The sequence below is a fragment of the Hyperolius riggenbachi genome, chromosome 2, assembly GCF_040937935.1.
Source record: "Hyperolius riggenbachi isolate aHypRig1 chromosome 2, aHypRig1.pri, whole genome shotgun sequence".
Classification (NCBI taxonomy): Eukaryota; Metazoa; Chordata; class Amphibia; order Anura; family Hyperoliidae; genus Hyperolius; species Hyperolius riggenbachi.
Window position 1 is genome coordinate 316,096,537 of NC_090647.1, and position 20,336 is coordinate 316,116,872.

General features: G+C 43.2%; 1 protein-coding gene across 12 annotated transcripts in view; it reads right to left on the minus strand.

Annotated features, from left to right (window-relative positions):
- Positions 1-20,336, minus strand: part of PTPRU (protein tyrosine phosphatase receptor type U) — a 253,718-nt gene that overhangs the window by 141,269 nt on the left and 92,113 nt on the right. For 11 of the 12 annotated variants that reach the window (XM_068269157.1, XM_068269155.1, XM_068269154.1 and 8 more), the window contains exon 2: positions 12,177-12,239. The exons of the other annotated variant lie outside the window; for it this stretch is intronic. In XM_068269157.1, coding sequence (XP_068125258.1) covers positions 12,177-12,239 — 63 coding nt within the window. The remainder of the gene's footprint in view (positions 1-12,176; positions 12,240-20,336) is intronic. 12 annotated transcript variants of the gene reach the window in all.

A 20,336-nucleotide genomic window follows, 5' to 3' on the forward strand; every position in this document is an offset into this window, starting at 1 on the left:
GGAATTTCCCCTCTCCTCATGGCTCAGTCAGACGTCAGTTTTGGCGTCAGTAAAGTTTGAATGTATTTTGCTAACAGTAAACAAAGAAGTTGCTACTAAAATGTATACACCAGTACTTAGCAGCACTTCCCAAACAATTCCTGTGTCAATTGAAAAAAATATGTGAATCGATAGTATTCCTTTAATCAGTTGGTGTGCGTTAGTACGCGTTTTTTCCATAGCAGTGCATTGTGACAAAGATTTTAGTGAAAACACGTTAAGTGTGAAAGGTGCCATAGGATAACATGGGCATTACTTTGAAAATCAGTTTTCTTTCTGTTTTAACTGAGAGCAGCTGATTAATTGTAAAATGGCCCTTAGCGGATCTCAACTGTACTTCTCAATGCAGCCTGCAGAAGGGCGCCACCTCCTCTAAGCATGGGACAGAACAGCATGCTTGGCTCTCTACTGAGCTGTATGTCAGTATTAATGATTCAAAAAAAAGTTCCAACTGAAACAATCACAATTCTTTAGAATGACAAAGCCCTGACGGTTACACCATGGGCAGCGCTACACTGGGGCACATTTGGGCAATGCCCCCCCCCCCAAGTGATCCCCTCCCCCCACCCCTCACTCAGTTTCATACAGTTAACTGTTTCCAGGCACCAGCAGCATACAGTGAACTGAATAGATTCTGTAAAAAAAAAAACTCTCTATGTCAGCCTGAGTCTACGTAGTCATTAAGTAAAGCAAGGGTCTTATCTATTTGTCATAATTACCTCACAATCCTTGAAAGATCCCTTGTAATTAATCTATCTGGATGACACTTATATTTGCAAAATAATCTCTCTACTTACTTCCAACAGGAATAGAGTCTGAATAAGACTTACAAACAGAAAGCTTACTTTTCTTTTCATTTACCCAATAAGCTAGAGCTTGTATTTTACAGAGAGGATGTTTTGAATCAGATGATATTCCTGATTCAAATACCATCATTTGAACAATCTGTTCTGCTCAAAAGCCTCTGAGTTTTGTTTGTGATGTCTACATTTGGTTGCTATCATTGCTGAACAAGTTAGACTTAAAGAGGAACAGCATTACAAATAACATAATGAAACAATAAAGTAATGAAACAAATTTTTACAATGATTATGTATAAATGATTTAGTCAGTGTTTGCTCATTGTAAAATCTTTTCTCTCCCAGATTTACATTCTGACATTTATCATATGGTGACATTTTTACTGCTGGCAGGTGATGTCAGTGGAAGTAGCTGCTGCTTTCTTTTTTGGCAGTTGGAAATTATTATTTCGCACAATGCAACAAGGCTCCCACAGTGTGATGTCAGCACCTCAGTGCTGTGAGGCACTGACATCACACTGTGGGAGGTGTTTAACCACAATATCAGCCATACAGCACCCCCTCATGATCCATTTGTAAAAAGGAAAAGATGTCTCATGGGAAAGAGGGTATCAGCTACTGATTGGGATGAAGTTCAATTCTTGGTTACGGTTTCTCTTTAAGTTTATCAACTGAGTTAGGCAAGAAGTTGAAGCCACCACTGGGCTACTCATAGTTTATACAAAACTGAATGAGGACGGATGGGGTTGCTGGGTTAAATATATACTTGTCGTCTTCAGGGGACAGGAAATTCTCTGCATGCCAGCCATGTTACCAAAAACTGCTGAAGCTCTTCAGAAACCTCCTTCGGGTTGGCCATGGCCCAACCCCAGCCACATATCAGAGGTCTACTGGTGAGCTGGGGGCAAACCGCAGCCATGCAGGTGGGTATGGTCAGAGCCTCGTTGGGCAGTTGTCCGTCTCCAAGGGGGGAGGGGGCATAGCAATCACCTGACTGGATGGAATATATCAGGAAAGGAGATTATTAAACCATGCAACCCCCATCCTCCATCATTTAGACAGAGCCTGTAATTGGCCGTAGTCTACCTTCCTTGCTGGACCTCTGCACTAGCAGGTACAAAAAAAGCGACCAAGATTGCTTCTGACCCCTCTCACCCTGCCAAGGTGCACAACTACCAAGTCAAATTCTTTGTAAGTAACACTAAAGGTTCACTGCCTCACCCATTACACCCCTGTGTTTCCTTCCCTATTGTTTTCTCCCCACTACCCTCTAGACTGTAAGCCCGCAAGGGCAGAAACCACCTCCTAATGTTTCTCATACTGCTGTAATTTAAAGCGGAATATAACCCTGCATTTCAACTTTGCTCTAAAACATTATTTACAGCATATTATATGCAAAAAGCAATTTTTTTTCTAGACCAGCATTGGAAGGGTTAAACACAGAGGTTTAAAGTTCCGTGGAGAGATATGCAGAAGTTCAGATTGTTACATTCTATTTAGTTAAATGTATCTATTGAGAAATGTTACACACTCTTTGGCTGTCCTCCATCTTCTTCTCAGTCAGAGACAGTGAGTCACATTCAACACTTAGATACATTTATGTAAACAAAATGTATCTATGTCAGCTTCGGATGGGTCTGCAGAAATCTCCAGGAACTTTAAAGCCCTGTGTAACCCTTCCAATGCTGGTCTAGTAAAAAAAAAATGCTGGTTGCATATAATATACTGTAAATAATGTTTTAGAGCAAAGTTGAAATGCAGGGTTATATTCCGCTTTAACATATGCACATGTACCAACTTCAGCGATATCTCAAACTACATATTAAGTATGTATGTATTTGTATTTCTACTATTGAATTTCATGATTGCACAGTGTCTTGAGTTTCTTATGTATATTTGTTCCCCATTGTTTGTTTTGTACCATGTACAGTGCTACGGAAGATGTTGGCGCTATATAAATAAAAAAACAATAATAATAATAAGTGGAAACTTATTTGGCCAAAATAAAAATGGTTTTAATGGAGAATATTTGAGGTTAAAAATAAACCCTAATCTATATTCTGTTTTGGTGCCTCACGATGTGCTCCGAAATCATATCTGAATAAACTCTGCAGAGTTCAGTGTCTGCATAGGAGAGGTCTCCACTGTCTACATCTTACAAATGGCTGTTCTTTATTGTCTTTCGAAAGTTCAAAGCATTTATCATGGGTACAGCAAATAAGTCAATAGTAAGTGTGGCAGAAAACCTAACAGGATATAATCAGAGATCTAGCAATGAAGATTGGTATGATGAAGAATTCAAACAAGCAATACAAGTAAAGAATGAAGCAATATAAAAATACTTTCAAAGAGCAACAATAGCAAATACAAAATAATAGAGGCAAGGAACCGTATAGGCTCAATAAGAATAAGAAATGAGAAGCAGCAAATAAAAAGATATGTGTGCTAGGAGAATCTAGCTCCCTGAAAAATACAAAAGAGTTTTAGAAAAATATGTAGGATTTCACAAGTGTTCATACATCTATGGACAAAATCTGCCTAGATCAAGATGGAAAACTACTCTCCGAAAGCAATCACATTGTGGAGCAATGGAATAAATATTTCACATGATTTTATGGGAGTGAGGACCATCAATATCAAGTAAAAGAAGAAGTGGAACTATATCACTGCCGATAAACTATCAATCACCACAAAGCGATAGTACAACTTCTGAGCTCTTAAAGTGAACCTGAAGTGAGAGGAATACACAGGCTGCCATCTTTATTGTCTAATAAACAATGCCAGCTGCTTGACTTCTGTGCTGATGCTCTGCCTCTAATACCTTAAAAGATACATGAGGCGTAGTAAAGGATTGCAGCTTTACTTACCTAGGGCTTCTTAAACCCCCTAAAAGTCTCTGTGTCCCTTGGAGCAGTTCCGCAATCACCCAGTCATCAGCTGTCCCCTCCATACTGGACGGTGACCCTGTCGGGTCAGCTGTTTCTGCGCATGCACTGGTGCGCACACATGTCACGCGTGGTCGCCTGCCTCGGCCACTACGGAGGGGACAGCTGATGATTGGGTGACTGCGGAACTGCACCAAGGGACACAGACTTCAACGGGCTGGAAGAATACCTAGGTAAGTAAAGCTGCTATCATTTACTCTTGTACCCTTTATTTCAGTGTAGTATCTATGCTAAATAGCTAAACAGCTCTCATGGTGAGTTCGTACTCTTGTACCCTTTATTTCAGAGTAGTTTCTATGTTTCCATACTAAATAGCTAAACAGCTCTCATGGTGAATTCCCCTGCTGAGGCACACTGTTGTGATGTGGAAGCCAGATCGGCCCCCGAGTATTCTGTAGTATAGAGTAGTCAGCGCTGTAGTGTAGTGTAGTCAGCGCTGCGTAATATGTTGGCGCTTTATAAATACAATAAATAATAATAATAATAATAATAGGTACCCAAAGGGACCCTCCAGTAGCTGGAAGCCTGACGGGGAAGGGAAACAGAGGTAGCCTGAAGTGACCCTGTATATGCAGCCCAAGGTGTCCCCAATATTAGGTAGCCCCCCAGTATAGGCTACCAGAAGTCGTTTCCCAGTGGTTAGTAAGCTGAGGGGCCTCCAGTATTAGGTAGCCAGAGGTAGATACCCAGTATAGGTAGCCAGATGTAACCCCTTAGTATAGGTAGCCGTAGAAACCACCAGTACTAGATAGCCAAAGACATACAGCACATAAAGAGATGACTCGTGAGATTGCACGTGAGCAAGCGCCAGTCTGGCGTGAAACGGCTGTAGTGCCGTCCTGTACACCCCCGGTCACCCTTCCCCGCTCACCAGACACCCTCTACCATCCAGGTTTGATGCATCTTTTCTTTTTATCAAGCTGTCGTATTTGTGGCTATATGACTGAATAAAAGGTCTTAAAGAGACGGGTGCAAAGTCATCTCTTTATGTGCTGTATGTCCTTGTGTTGTGCCCTGTTTTGTACTTGCTGCACGTCTCACAGCCTGACATTCACAGCCATCAGAGGAGTGTGTGAATTTGGTGAAGATTTACCTATCACGTTGTGCGCAGGCTTGCGCAAAAAGGCCGATCCCCTCAAGAGCTAGCCGAGTGCTGGGTGTAACCTTTCGCTTCAGTGTACTAGATAGCCAAAGAGCCCCCATAACCTAGCCTATAACTATACATTTGCCAGAAACACTCATTGTACCATAATCATTGCTATTAAAATGTTAAAACTGACAAGCACAAGTTTGTTAAAGAGACTCTGTAACAAATTGTTTATCTTTATTTCTTCTATGCTATAAGTTCCTATGCCTTTTCTAATGTGGTCTGGCTTACTGCAGCTTTTCCTAATTGCACAGTAGCTGTGTTATCTCTGTTATATGATCTAATCTTCTCTCTACAGTCGGCACAGTCAGGCTGAGGCAGTCAGACTGGAATGTGCAGGGCTGCTTGTGATTAGCTAGAAGCTGTACACACCCCCTGCAGGCTCTGTGTGACTAACACACTCTGCTTAGCTGAGCCTATTAGAAGCTGGTTAGTTTGTTTGTAAACACTGCCTAAAACTGGCAATTACAAGCCAGGTTTGCAGCAGAGAATGGCAGAAACAGCACAGAGGGGACCAGGAGCACATAATGAATAGAATGGTATGCTTTTTATTGTAAGAATTTCAGAGTACAGATTCTCTTTAAAGGAAATCTAAAGTGTAAAAAAAAAAATCTGTTTAACTTACCTGGGGCTTCTTGCAGGCCCCTGGTGTCATCCTGTGCCCACACCGTCCTTCCAAGTCCCTCCGGTCAGAAGTGGCGATCTCCCGCAAAGTTGGCCGGCCTTGTGCCTCCTCACCGTGCTCCCGATGCTGGGAGCGTTCTGCGCATGTGCAGTACGCAGACATTGCTACTGCACATGCATAGAGCGCTTTCGGCAGCAGGGTGCGCATGACACGGGGCCACGCATGCGCAGTAGCGGCCGACTGGCGGTGCCCGGACAGTTTTGCAGGTGTCATGGCTACTGACCGGAAGGACTAGGAAGGACAGTGCAGGCAAAAAATGACTCCAGGGGGCTGCAAGAAGCCCCAGGAAAGTTAAACTGATTTTTTACACTTTACTAACCCTTTAATTATAAGACAATTTTAACACAGACACATAGAGGTCACGGTTTCCTTTGAAAAGTCACAAATCATATATGTAAATTGAAACAGAACCTCCTTAGCAGAGCCGGGCCGAGGCATAGGCTGGAGAGGCTCCAGCCTCAGGGCGCAGTGTAGGAGGGGGCGCAGAATTCATTCAACTGTCATTCCGAATTGTGTTTGAAGCAGAAAGAAATAAGAAAAGGGAATACATGGCAGTGACTGCAAGCCATATAACTAGATATTAAGGTGTTGGGGAGGTTGTGGGCCCTGTGGCGCCTCAGTCTAATAGCAATCAGTGTGTGATGGCTGGGGTGGCAGGGATGGAGGGGCGCACTTTGGTGTCTCAGCCTTGGGTGCTGGAGGACCTTGTCCCGGCTCTGCTCCTTAGGCTAACACATGTTGCTAAATACTATTCTTATAAGTGTAAGCATCAGATGACGCAATCCATCTAAATAAAAATCTTTTTCCCAGGGAAAACAGAATGTAGTGACATCATCAAACGCTGTACCACAAACATAGATGGGACAGATACTTGACCTGAAGCAAGTAGCAACAGCTGATTCAAACACTGCTCACTAGAGGTTGCAAACCACATCAACCGCAACAATAATATATGTCACATCCACCTTTGAAAGGTAAAATAATATTGTTGCCTGGAACCCCTCCAAGAACTAGCCAAACCGGCATTAGCTTTTCCTGAAAATGATAGTGCCTAAAGCTACATTTTATGCTAAATATGTTTTGCAGGTTTAGAGCTTATAAGTATATCTTTTGAATGAGTTAAACAATGGCATCTCATATTTAATTTGTATTGGTCTGTGCAACCATTTTATGCACGATTCATTTTCTATAGATTTTAAAATAATTTCTCCAGTACTCTGGGCAATAAAAATTAAGATCAGGTACATTTTTTTAGATGCATTTAGCAGGACGGTATTTTAAATTAACCTTCCTGGCGGTTTATTTTTTCTGCAAAAATTGCAGAAATCCAATTTTTAAAATTTTTTTTTGATGTTTCTTGTAAAGCTACCAGAGTGGTAGCTACATGAAACTCCACTAGAGGGCGCATGTGTCCCTCTAGTTCGATCGTCACGGGCATTAATAGCAAACAGGGGAACGCGTATATAACGCGCTCCCCTGTTTGGCTTCTCCTGTCGCCATGGCGACGATCGGAATGACGACATGGACGTCAGCCGACGTCCTGTCGTCAGACGCCTCCGTTCCAGCCCATAGCGCTGCCCGGAACTCATTGGTCCGGGCAGTGCAGGGCTCTGGCGGGGGCCCTCTTCCGCCGCTGCGTGCGAGCGATCGCCGCGGCGATAAAGCTGTATGCGCGGATAGCAAAGTGCTAGCTGCGCGTACAGCACTTTAAATGGTGCAAATCGCCCCACCAGGGGCTGAGATCTCCTCCTGCGCGGCATAGCCCGAGCTCAGCTCGGGCTTACTGCCAGGAGGGTTAAAGGACCACTATTGTGAAAAATTGTAACATTTTAAATACATTATCCGAACATTGGCCACCTCTGTTGAAGGTTTTCTGCCCATAGGGGCTCCCTGCTGCACGTCTTCTGAAGCTGTCTGGTGCTTATTGGGTCTCTGTGAAATCTATTACTTCTCAAATTACGGGTGTTGAGGCCTCAGTGACCCTGTCTACTACCTTTTACACAATACTCCCAGGAGGCTGTGCAAAAGTAACAAGTCACCTTCTGTAATAGATAGCGGAGATACCGCCACAGAGGCAAGCGGTATGGCGGCTATCTCCGCGTAACAGCTACCGGCCTCTGCCGCGCAGTTACATGCTGCTGCTCGGCCTGGTCCTTCTATTGCACATAGATTGAGGGCTATGCGCGCGTGTGCACCAAGCGACAGGACCTTTATGCAAGTAGAAGGGGAGTCAGCTGATCTGCCAAGTCAGCTGACTCCAACGGTACTTTGGATTGGCTGAGTGATGGGGGCGGTGCATCTCTGTATATATAGTTCTAGTCTGTCAGTTGCCCCGTGTCTGCTGTTGCGAATGCTAACGTGTTAGCGCTCAGACCCTAGTCAGATCCCAAAGTGTGCTAGAACCAGCTGGAGCTGGGGATCCACACTTAGCCAGATTCTGTTGATAGCTTAAAGTACTAATTGCATTGTATTATTTGTTATGACCTTCTGCTTCCTTTGACTATTCTCCTGCTTGTTGATTCTGTACCTCTGCCCATCTGATTCCTGTTGCACCCTCTGCCTGAACGTGACACTGAATCAGCCTTCTGTCTTTGTACTTTATCTGTCCGTAAGTTGCCTACTCTGCTTGTCTGACCTTCCTGTCCTCACCGGTGGGTCTAGCCACTGGTGAGGGATCTCTAGTAGCTTTCACCTACTCCTTAGGTGAAGCTCAGCTGCAGCACTGTCTGTAACACCTGCTCCTCAGGTGTCCGCTAGCTGCAGTATAGTCTTAATCACCTGCTCCTCAGGTGATCAGCCTTTGCAGCACTGTCTGTAACACCTGCTCCTCAGGTGTCCACTAGCTGCAGTATAGTCTTAATCACCTGCTCCTCAGGTGATCAGCCTTTGCAGCACTGTCTGTAACACCTGCTCCTCAGGTGTCCACTAGTTGCAGTATAGTCTTAATCGCCTGCTCCTCAGGTGATCATCCTTTGTAGCACAGTCAGTGGCTCCTGCTCCTCAGGTGTCCACTGGCTGCAGTATAGTCTTAATCGCCTGCTCCTCAGGTGATCATCCTTGCAGCACAGTCAGTGGTCCCTGCTCCTCAGGTGTCCACTGGCTGCAGTACAGTCTGAATCACCTGCTCCTCAGGTGATCATTGGCTGCAGTACTGTCTGAGTCACCCGCTCCTCGGGAGATCTCCTCTTACTCATTACTGTTGCACCAAACACTATTTCACATTGGTTGTCCTGTGTCTGGCTATACTAGCAATATTGGTGATTCTGCAGATCACCACATAATCAGGTATAGCATCTGTATTATTGGTGATACTGCAGATCACCAATAATCAGAAAATCTGTTTTGCTGACACCAATCGTTACACCTTCTAAACAATTGATTAACGCAGCTAGGTTGGTCATTGCTCACTCTGGAAGTCACCCAAGCTTCTTTTGTGGTGGAATCGTTATGGGAGATCAAGGTCATTAAATAGATGAAGGATCTGACGCAGTCCATTTAACATAAGAATGAGCAGTTAAGCGACGCATGGGCACCATGGTTCAAATTCAAGGAATCAGCAGACTACAGAAGGATAATGAAGTCTAATTTATTGGGTTAAATTGCCCCTATGGCACTAACTGAATGTCTACCCTTCTGATAAGGGGGAGGCCTTCAAGCATCCTGATATGATCAACCCCAGGGAGTCTTTCTCTGTGTTCTCCTTCTCCCTTCCTCCCTCCTTTCCCTTCTCTTACATTTTCCCTAATTTGTGCTTTGTGAGTTTATTTTTCAGCATTTCCAGGTGAATAGTGATATGCTGTATTCTTCATACCGATGCAAGTTGTTATTAAGGGGCGGCCCTGGGTGTGAGTTCCCTTTGGACTCTGGGGTTCCTCAAAGATATATATCTATGGGTCTGACTTAAGCACACATGGGGCCGATGGGGTTTTATGTGGTTATCTAAATTTTATACAGAACTGGTTTCCATATGCAGTTGTGATTTAAGATTTGTCCTCTCTTCATACACTACCTGTTATTATATGCAGGTAACACTGGTTGGCTGCCGATAAACTATGATATTATACGTTCATTTGGGCACAGTGCGGCGTCTATTTGTATTTCTGTACTAAATTTGTTTCTAAAATAAAGAATCATGTTAAAAATAAATAAATACATATTTAGGGCTCGTTTCCACTATTGCGTTGCGGAATCGCCTGGATTCCACCGCTGATGAAATTGCATGCGGATGCGATTCCCCATGCGGTTTTTGCAAATTCGCATAGGTGAGGGTGTATGCGATTTTAACCATGTCACTGCCTGTGTGAATTTACATTGGTACCTATGCGAATTTGCGGCAAAAACCGCATGGGGAAATCGCCTGCGATTTCCCTAATACATTGCATGCGATTCGCATGCATTCCACTCGCAGGCAAATTCTGCGGCTCTTTTGTGCGTTTTTTCACCGCTGAAACAAACGCACCTCAACAACGCTACAGTGGAAACAGGCCCATCCACTTGCATTACATGTGCGAATCCGCATGCGTTGGACGCATGCAGATTCGCGATAGTGGAAACGAGCCCTTAAGCATATGCATAAAATATTTATGTTTTTCCAGAGTACAAAACACTATACATTTCTTTTTTCCTGTGTAGCTGTCACTTAGGTTTCAAAAATGTGAGGTTTTGGACTAGTCCATCTCCTTAAAACACACCTGACGTAAGAGGGATATGGAGGCTGCCATATTTATTTCCTTTAAACAATGCTAATCTAATACCGTAGCCATAGACCCTGAACAAGCATGCATATTACGGTAGGATGCAGAGATGGACAAGTCCAAAACCTGTCAGATATTTTGCAACAGCAACGTAGGAGACAAGTAATTTATAGTGCATTTTACTTGGGAAAAAATGTACTTCTTAAGGCCTGTACAGGATGTCAGTCAGCAGGGAGGTGTATCTTTAACTAGCAGAGCAATTATTTCCCCCCTACTTGCCTACGTGACTAACAAGGGGAGTGTTTAAGAAAGAGTTGTCAGTCACTGATTGGTGTAGAAACAATTTTCCTTTTTTTTTGATCAGCAAAAACGCCAACAGTTTTTACAAAACTTTTTGATGCATAATCAATTTAAAATATTGTCATAACACATGGATATGGAAAATAATTATCTGAACTGGAGGAGTTAAACCGTATTATAAAATTGTGGCTGTATTCCGATATCATGGCAAATCTGCTGTAGAACTTAAAATATGCGAGTTGGGTGAGGGAAACTTATATTTTATGAATGATCTAGCCCACTATTTTCTTTCTACAATTAAAGAATAAACCTTAAAAACTACATAAAAGTGTTCCTTTATATTCATGATGCTGTTACTTTTTGCACACAGTTCATGAAAACCAATTGCTTGCAAAACTGAAATAATCTCACATTACTGTCAAGATACAAGCACCGAGCCAGCTTCAGTAGCGCGTCAGTCTGACATGTGCAGGTATGCGCTCGCTTAAATCCACTGATGAACGTTTTTTAGAGATTCACACAGAAGTTGGCTACGAGAGACTCTGAATGGTGTCTAACAGAGGATAACGAGTGGGTGGCAAGTCTTGGCACAGATTAAAGCAAATCTAAACCCTGTATGCACATTTTCCATTTACTTAGAAAATATTATCCATCATCAATACTAATATCGGTTTCTTTACACCTTCTCCAAGCCCAGGAAACATTTCTTTTACATAGCTTTGTTTTCCCTTATGTGAAAATGTAGGAAACCACATTAAATTCCACAGATTCTACGAATAATTGCGGATCTCAGTAATCTGAGCATCTGCTAACCAATATTATGGAAAATTGGGCCTTTCCTGGATCCTTCCCAGTTGTGCATGCCCCATCCTTGCTCCAAACTATACTGTACATACAACTCTCCTAATTACATTTTTACAGATCAATTAATGTGAAAATGCCTCATTGCAGCCTTTCTAATGAAAGTGAGTGTGAAAGTAATGCAAATAAATACAAAGTTATAAGTAACAAAGAGAGAGTGAGAGGGGGGAGGACGGTCCAGCCTAATGACTTATCTTGTGACAATCCCAGGATGCATCTATACTTGTGACAATCCCAGGATGCATCTATACTCTATGTGGTTATTCTGTTTTATTGTTGATTGCCCTACACCAGAAACATGGACCAGAGAAAATTGGTAAAATGAGCTAATGTTAAAGCCCTACTAACCTAGCATAAGGATGACACACAGCAAGGATGAAATTCACTTGTTCAGAACTGCCCTGGAATCTACACCATTGCCACTGGTCTTTTCCATGATTGGTTGTGCAATCTCCAGCCCCTGGGAGGTGACTATCATCTTGGGAGCTAGGATGTAGCACTGTTATGTACATCTGACAGGTACTAGCTCCCACAAATATTAAGCAGTGTGTAAATATGTATACTACCTTGCATTGCTGTACAATGCACTGTACAAAATAGCCTTGAGGAGCAGCGAGCATAGCAGGGTAGTGCTGAACTAGTCAGTACTTGTTCTGCCCTTTTTTTTTCTGTATTTTTATTACTTTACTACATTTACTTACTTACTAGAACTGAAGAGATATAAGGGACTACAGAGGTCGTCAGAGTGGAATGTGTGTTCAGGGGGGCCTAGGATAGATTAAAATGATAGAAGTAAATGCATTAGGGATCAGTAGTGAGATAGGAACGTAGGCCGAAGAAATCATAGATGGTGAACTTAATGGAGACAATTCCTGATTAAAAGAAAAAAAAGCGGGTGGCAGTTACATCATTGACACAATGGGTGGGCAAAAGGTATATAAGCACTTCAGATCTGTAAGTGTTTAACTCTTCATCTGCCCTTTCATTCCGCAGTAAATATTATATGAAAGAGTATTGTAGCTATTGCCCCTTTCATTAGGGACACATTGGCCCCAATTCACTAAGCTTTATCAAACACTTTATCAAACGTTTGATAATTTACCTCATGGATAAACTCTAACTTTGAATTCACTAGGTGTTATATATTTGTCAAATGTTTTATCGATAAAACGTTCAATAAATCTATAACACCTTAGTGAATTCAAAAGAATTTACCCATGAGGAAAATGATCAAACGTTTGATAAAGTGTTTGATAAAGCTTAGTGAATTGAGGCCAATGAGTAGAGGTGAGAGGCTATAGCTTACATTTTCATAAATGATGCAAGTGGCCTGCTGCCCAGACAGTACAATGCCTGGGCAATGCATAGAGAAATGTGCCTACACAGGTAAGATTTCCTATTCACTTCAATGAAGCCGACCGCGAAAGCCAGAGGAGTCCTCTGCACATCGCAGCTGTATCATGGGCCAGGCAGAATGTGATCACATTCCACCAAGTAATCACATTGTCTTCAGGGTGCTAAACTAAAGGAACACAAATCCCAATTCTTCAGCCTAGTAAATCAGGCCCAGTATACATTAAATCCTTGCACGTAACATTTCCTGGGCCCAGCAATAAAGGGTTAATGTCTGTTTCTGCTGGAAGCTCTGTTTGGAATCAGATGTCCGAGTGGTGTTGGCGTGACCTGGCTGTACAGACTCTACTTCCTCTTTCCACAGCAGGAGAAAAAGAGCCTGGAGCTTTAATGTAAGGAAAAGTAAGAAAATGCTGTAAACCAGCTCTGGGAACTTGCAGGCCATGACCCGTAAATACCATATTTCTCCACTTGACATGTAAAACTTTCCACTGACATTTTTCCACAGGTGCAAGGAAAAGTGCATTTAGGGACATTTAGATTTATTTTTTTTCATACTTAACAAAATGGCTTCCATACCTATTTTTGTGATACATCCAGGTGATCACCAGTAGGGATGGTCAATGAGATGCAAATCATTTCAAGTTGGTACAGCATTATGGAAATTTTGTATGCAAATGTATTCAACTTGAAAATGAACCAATCAAATCCTGCTGAGATAAACTTTGATTGGTCCATTTTCAAGCTGCATACAACATTTGCATATTCCTGCATCAACTTGAAATTATTTGCATCTTATTGGCCATTCCTAATCACCAGTTACCTTTCAGACCCAATACCCCAATTTCCACCACGATCTTCACCTAAAGCCCAGCCCTCACTTAAACATGAGACTGATTATGCCTACCTGACTTCAGTTGCCCCAAGAATTTATTCGTGCAAAGTATTGGATCTGAGGCAGGGAACACACTTGACTGTTTTCGTACACGTTTTCTGCACAGAAAAACTGAGAACTCATGTTAGTCAATGGGCTAGTTTACACTCAATGTTTTTCGCGCGCAGAAAAAAAACTGACATTTTGCATGATGACTCTGCACATTTTGTCAGTTTTCTCTATCAATGACATCAGCTGCTGGTAAAAAACATGCGCGTTTTCTTGCATAGAAACACACTTAGTATGCAGAAAAAGTATGCAGGAAAACACGCACAGAAAACTGAAAGACAAGTGTGCTCCCTGCCTAAGGTAACCAATGAAACACTAAAAACTCAGCAGATACAGAGTCCAGGAACAGAGCCAAAGTTCATGCACAGGAGGTCAGATGACTTACTAATTCAAGATTTAAACAAACTCTTAAGTCTTATGGCCCATACTCACGGGCAACATTTCTGCACTGTCGCTAGCACACGGGAGCGTGTGCGCGACAGTTCGGCGACAGCTCGTCACCATGTCCCTCCGCGTACACACGGAAGAGGGATCAACGGTGCGACGGAAGCTGTCGCCGACGTTCCTCCTCCCCCCGCCAGAAGCTCCGTGTTCTTATAGAGGTTGCTGTCGCTAGTCCGCATACTCATGCGGACTAGCGACAGTTGAGGCGGAGTTGCGGCAGCAACTGTCGCCAGGCGATTGACCGTGCCAATCGCCTGGCGACATCAGCGACGAGTGACGGTTCGGAGTGCGTGCCCGTGCAACGCCTCATACTCACGGGCGACCTGTCGCCGCAACACGCGCGCGCCGCGTGTTGCGGCGACAATTGTAGCCCGTGAGTATGGGCCATAAGAACCAGCCAGAGGTCATACACAGAAGATCCAGCAGACAGGCAGATGAACCAGAAGATAAGACAGAAGCATAGTCCTTTAGATTGTAAGCTTGCAAGGGCAAGGCTCTCTCACCCTTTTATGTCTTGGAATTAATTATACATTTTATTCATCATGTTACTTTTGTCACTGTCATTACCAATTCAGTATTTTGTTTCGATTCGGTATTTTGTATATTGGTGTATACCAATGTCTGTATTATTATGTACCCCATGTTTGTTTCTTCCTTTGTACAGCACTACGGAATATGTTGTCGCTTTATAAATCAATAGTAATAATATATAAACCAAAGCAGAGGTCAGTTATCGCACAGGGCAGTACAACAGCACACCCTTCGCTGAACAGGAAGCTGAACAACATAACAGGAATGGAGCCCAGGCAAGAAGGACTTTTATAGCATAGGCAGCCAGTAAGGGCCGTTTCCACTATCGCGGAAACCGGCCCGAATTTGGAGAGTTTCCCCGCAGGCAAATCACGTGGGGAAACTCTCCCATAGGCAATGATGGCGCCGCCGGCCGAATCGCTTACCATAACGATTTGGCCGACACTGGCCACAGTTGTCACGCGGGAGGCTGCGAATCCCATAGCCGTGCATGACACGGCTCATGGAATTCGTCTGCTTTCCCGCAGAGCAAGAAGTGCCACCGCGCGTCTCGCAGTAGTGCGCGGTGGCTAGTGGGAACGGGCCCTCAGAGAGCAGATGCAAACCAGACTCACCAGACCATTAATTAATGCAGAGTCTTTCCAAAGACTACAGATGTGCCCTGCTGCACTTCTTGCTTCTCCCCTTCTCCCCCACACCTAAGTCCTAAGTGAGGCTATTCTATTTTGTGATGGTGGCAGCCCATCAGACCATTGTCAGAGCTTGGAAGAAACTGATGGTCCTGTATGGTGAGGTAATGGCCAAAGTGAATAATATGGTTCATGAGAAAATAGTTAGCCTTCTGGAAGATCAGAACTTGGACTCTGACAAGGTTTGGATTTTTTAAATTGACTTTCTTAGTCCTCTGTAAGGGGAGCAGGATCTTCAGACTTTTTTTCTTCTCTACTTTCCTATCATATTTTCTAATCTTCCTTACATTACTTATTTCTCATCTCTGTATAGCTATCTATCCATCACAAACATTTAGGTGCAATACTAGACCATGGAGTTGCACTACAAACCAATCTACTGGCTAATCCTGCTTAAGTCTTGTTCTAACTTTAGGGTGATGACAGGCTACTAATGGATGCCATAGCTCACATAACTCACACAGGTTTACATATTTTACAACAAAAATGCCAACAAAACATTTGTAAAGTGCTTTTCTCCCATTGGATCCAAAGTGCATTTTATAGCGCCTCACGTCTAGAGGACTGCATTGTATGATGACCCCAAGCCTCATAATGTATGATGTGTATCTTCTCATTTTAGAGTGAAAACTCTGCTATCTTGCTTTGTTATTGGAAAACCTTTAATAAAAGTATTTGAAATTAAAACAAAGGTTAGACCTCTTTAGAGAACCAAGTCTCAGTGAATCATGTATTGAATGAATCTTTGTAAACAGACTAAAGCACTGTAAATACGTAAGAGACATGACCTTCATGCTTTATGTACTGTATTATTGCTTCTCCGCAAATTCCCAGCATCCCTCGTACACCTGCATTAGTTATGTTATTTTAAACGACTTGTGTAAATCAAACTAAATGGCTGATCTGGTAGATTGTAACAGTTTCAATTTGTGTTGATAAAACATATGTAAAATGAGAATAATCATGTTAGCTTATGGAACACTACGCCGTCTCTTTAAAAAATGGATTATTGTGTTTATGGACAACTGTCTGCACGTGCAAATTATTATTATTGATTTATCAAGCAGGAGCATATTCCATGATGGTGTGCAGGGTAAAAAAAACAAACATGGGGTACATAATGGTACCGACAATGACATATACTGTACAATATGCGCACGAAACGTTGCACCAGGGGCGACCAAAACGTCACACCGGGTGCACCCGAAACGTTGCACGGTGCAACGCTTCGGGCGCACCCAGTGCAACGTTTTAGTCGCACCTGGTGCAACGTCTCGTGCACACTGCGCAGCGCTAAACTTTGCGCACGATCAATTGCAAGCTTTGGGCATGCTAACTGCTTAGCACCCTAGTTAGCACGTCCAACGCTTTTAGGCGCGCTAACTAAGTTAGCACCCTTTTGTGAATCGAGCCCATGATGGTCAAAAGCTATAGCAAATTCCGAAACACAAAAGATTGAGAGAGCCCTGTCAATGCGAGGTTATAATGTTAAGGATGTAAAAGAGTATGCAATGGACTCACAGACAAGCCAGGAGAGAACTGATTGGCCGAGCTGAATGAGACCTCATCAGCACTTGCTGCTAACAAGCCTCAAGCTTTGCAAACGAAGTCCACAATACTGAGCTTTCAGTGAATGTGGCAGCATGGTGATGAATAACAAGCTTATAACCATCACTTTGATATGCCTTCATCTGTATACCATTCATACTTTTGCATGATATAATCCCAAGCTTACACAAATGGAGTGAAAGTGATAAACAGGTCACCTGTAAGCATTGCAATCTCAGTTAAGGTGGCTACTAACGATACAATTTGAAAAACGATCGTTTACAAACGATTCTTCTTATGAACAATCACAAAAGATTGTTTGGAACTACTAATAAACAAAACTCTTCCAAACAATCCCATCAGATCAATGAAGTCGATCTGAAAATCAGATTGATTTCAATAATCTGATTGGTTTGGAGATTTTTGTCCATTAGTGGTCCCAAACTATCATTTCCGATCGTTCATACGAAGAAACGTTCATAAACGATAGTTTAGCAAATTGTATTAGTGGCCACCTTTAGACAACCTGGATTTTCTGATATTTTGTGGTGGGGCAAAGAAACAATTGTATGTAGAATACAATTGTCTCTTTGCCCCAGCACAAAATATCAGAAAATCCAGGTTGTCTAAAGGTGGCCACTAATGATACAATTTGCTAAACTATCGTTTATGAACGTTTCTTCGTATCCTATATCTCAGTAACAGGACACACAGAGGAATTTCATCCTGGGTGGGTTTTAAGGGTATGATCTTTCCTTCACGATGAACTGGAGATTCTACTTATAGTGACCCTGAAGTAACCCCAGGTGACAGAAGCTAACACTGCATGCAATGAAAGGCACAGATACCTACACTGAAGGCTTTATGTCTGTATTTTTAGGTGCTCCACCATGCAAAGTGGGAGAGCAAAGTGATTTAAGTTTCCAATATATCACATTTATGTATCGCTTATGTTGTATAAAGATGGTTCCATTATGTAAGAACCATGTCTGTATCACTACTGCAGTGCAATGAGGTATTCCGAATCCAAATACAGTGTTGGGAAAACCAAGAATATAGTCCAACCACAATATGAATTGAACACTGTGCTCACAGTTCTCTTAGATGTATTGTCCTTTTTTCTCAACAAGCAATAGGTTTGGAGATGGGCATCAGGTAACGCCATGGTAACAGTTTTGAAATAATTAAATTACACTATCAACCGCCATTTAGACATGACTTGTCACTCAACCTTTCTCACATTATTCCCGTGAGGGAGGGAGAGACTTTGAGTATGTTTGCACTATGGGCTTGATTCACTTAACCGTGATAACTCAAATATCACACCTTATCAAAGATCACACCTTATGAAAAGATATCACACTTTATGAAAAAATATCACACCTTATCAAAGATATCACACCTTATCAAAGTTAACACGCCTTATCAGAGTAGCATAGAGAGCACTACGAACTTATGCCTGCTAAGTGGCAATGGCACTTGTCCTGCCCTGAGCCCCTGCGGGTTAATAGCGCTCACTATGCTACTCTGATAAGGCGTGTTAACTTTGGGAAGGTGTGATATCTTTGATAAGGTGTGATATCTTTTCTTAAGGTGTGAAACCTTTGATAAGATGTGATATTTGAGTTATGGTTTAGTGAATCAAGCCCTATGCACGTTGATGTGTGCTTTGTTGCTGTGTGCTGCATTGCTGTGTGCTGGGTGCTTTGTTGCTGTGTGCTGCCTGCTTTGCTGCTGTGTCCTGAGTGCTTCATTGCTGTGTGCTGTGTGATTTGTTGCTGTGTGCTTTGTTGCTGTGTGCTGCGTACTTTGTCGCTGTGTGCTGCATGCTTCATTGTTGTGTGCTGCATGCGTTGCTGCTGTGTGCTGCATGCTTCATTGCTGTGTGCTGCGTGCTTCATGGCTGTGTGCTTTATTGCTGTGTGCTGAGTGCCATGATGCTGTGTGCTGCGGGCTTTGTTGCTGTGTGCTGCGTGCTTTGTTGCTGTGTGCTTCATGCTTCATTGCTGTGTGCTTCATGCTTCATTGCTGTGTGCTTTGTTGCTGTGTGCTGCATTGGTGTTTGCGAACACACTGCCGTTGTGCGATAATGCGCACATTGTACGGAAATTCTTGAAAACACAGAAATGCTGTGAAACATAATGTGCACGTTATAAGGTGGAGAGCATGCGTTGCATCACGCCCACTTTTCCGCGTGAGCATAATGCAACACACATTGGGCTTGATTCACTAAACCGTGATAACTCAAATATCACACCTTATGAAAAGATATCACACCTTATGAAAAGATACCACACTTTATGAAAAGATATCACACGTTATCAAAGTTAACACGCCTTATCAGAGTAGCATAACGAGCGCTACAAACCCGCAGGGGCTCAGGGCAGGATGATTGTAGTGCTCACATTGCCAATTAGCAGGCATAAGTTTGTAGCGCTCACTATGCTACTCTGATAAGGCGTGTTAACTTTGATAAGGTGTGATATCTTTGATAAGGTGTGATATCTCCCAGATGTGCATGTCACTGTTAACCACACTACCATTCGCCCTACCTCTCAAGCCCACTGTCTGGGTGTCACCCTGGACTCCGCACTCTCCTTCACTTCCCACATCCAAAACCTCACAAAGTCCTGCAACTTCCACCTTCGTAACATCTGTAAGATTCGCCCTTTCCTGACCTCTGCCACCACCAAACTCCTCATCCATGCCCTCATAATTTCCCGCCTTGACATTCAATGCCCTGCTGTCTGGTCTTCCTATGACCCGAACAGTCCCACTGCAGTCCATCATGAATGCGGCAGGGTGAAATATCCACTCCTCCCATCGCTCCACCACGGCGGATCCCCTCCTTGAATCCCTCCACTGGCTTCCTATCCAGTCCAGAATCAGATTCAAGATACTGTGTCTGACCTACAAATCTGTCCACAAAACCTGTCCAACCTACATTTCCGATCTTACTCAGAGGTACACATTAAGCCGCTCACTCCGCTCCTCCAATGAACTTCGCCTGACCGCCCCCACATCACCCAGTCCCATGCACGCCTCCAGGACTTCTCAAGAGCTGCTCCAACACTATGGAACTCCCTACCTCCACCCATTAGGGCAGCCCCCTCCTTCAACATCTTCAAGAAAGCCCTCAAAACTCACCTTTTCCTTCTGGCCTACTACCCCTCACAAGTGCTCTAAACCCACAGCTGAACTCTGGTCCCCTACCTTTCGTGTCCTTACCTCTCCCTCTAGATTTTAAGCCTTTGGGCAGGGTCCTCCTCCTTTTGTGTCCTACCTGATCATGCACCTCCATTACTGTGAACCCATGCTATGCATCTGAGTGAACCTAACTTGCCTAATCTCCATGCT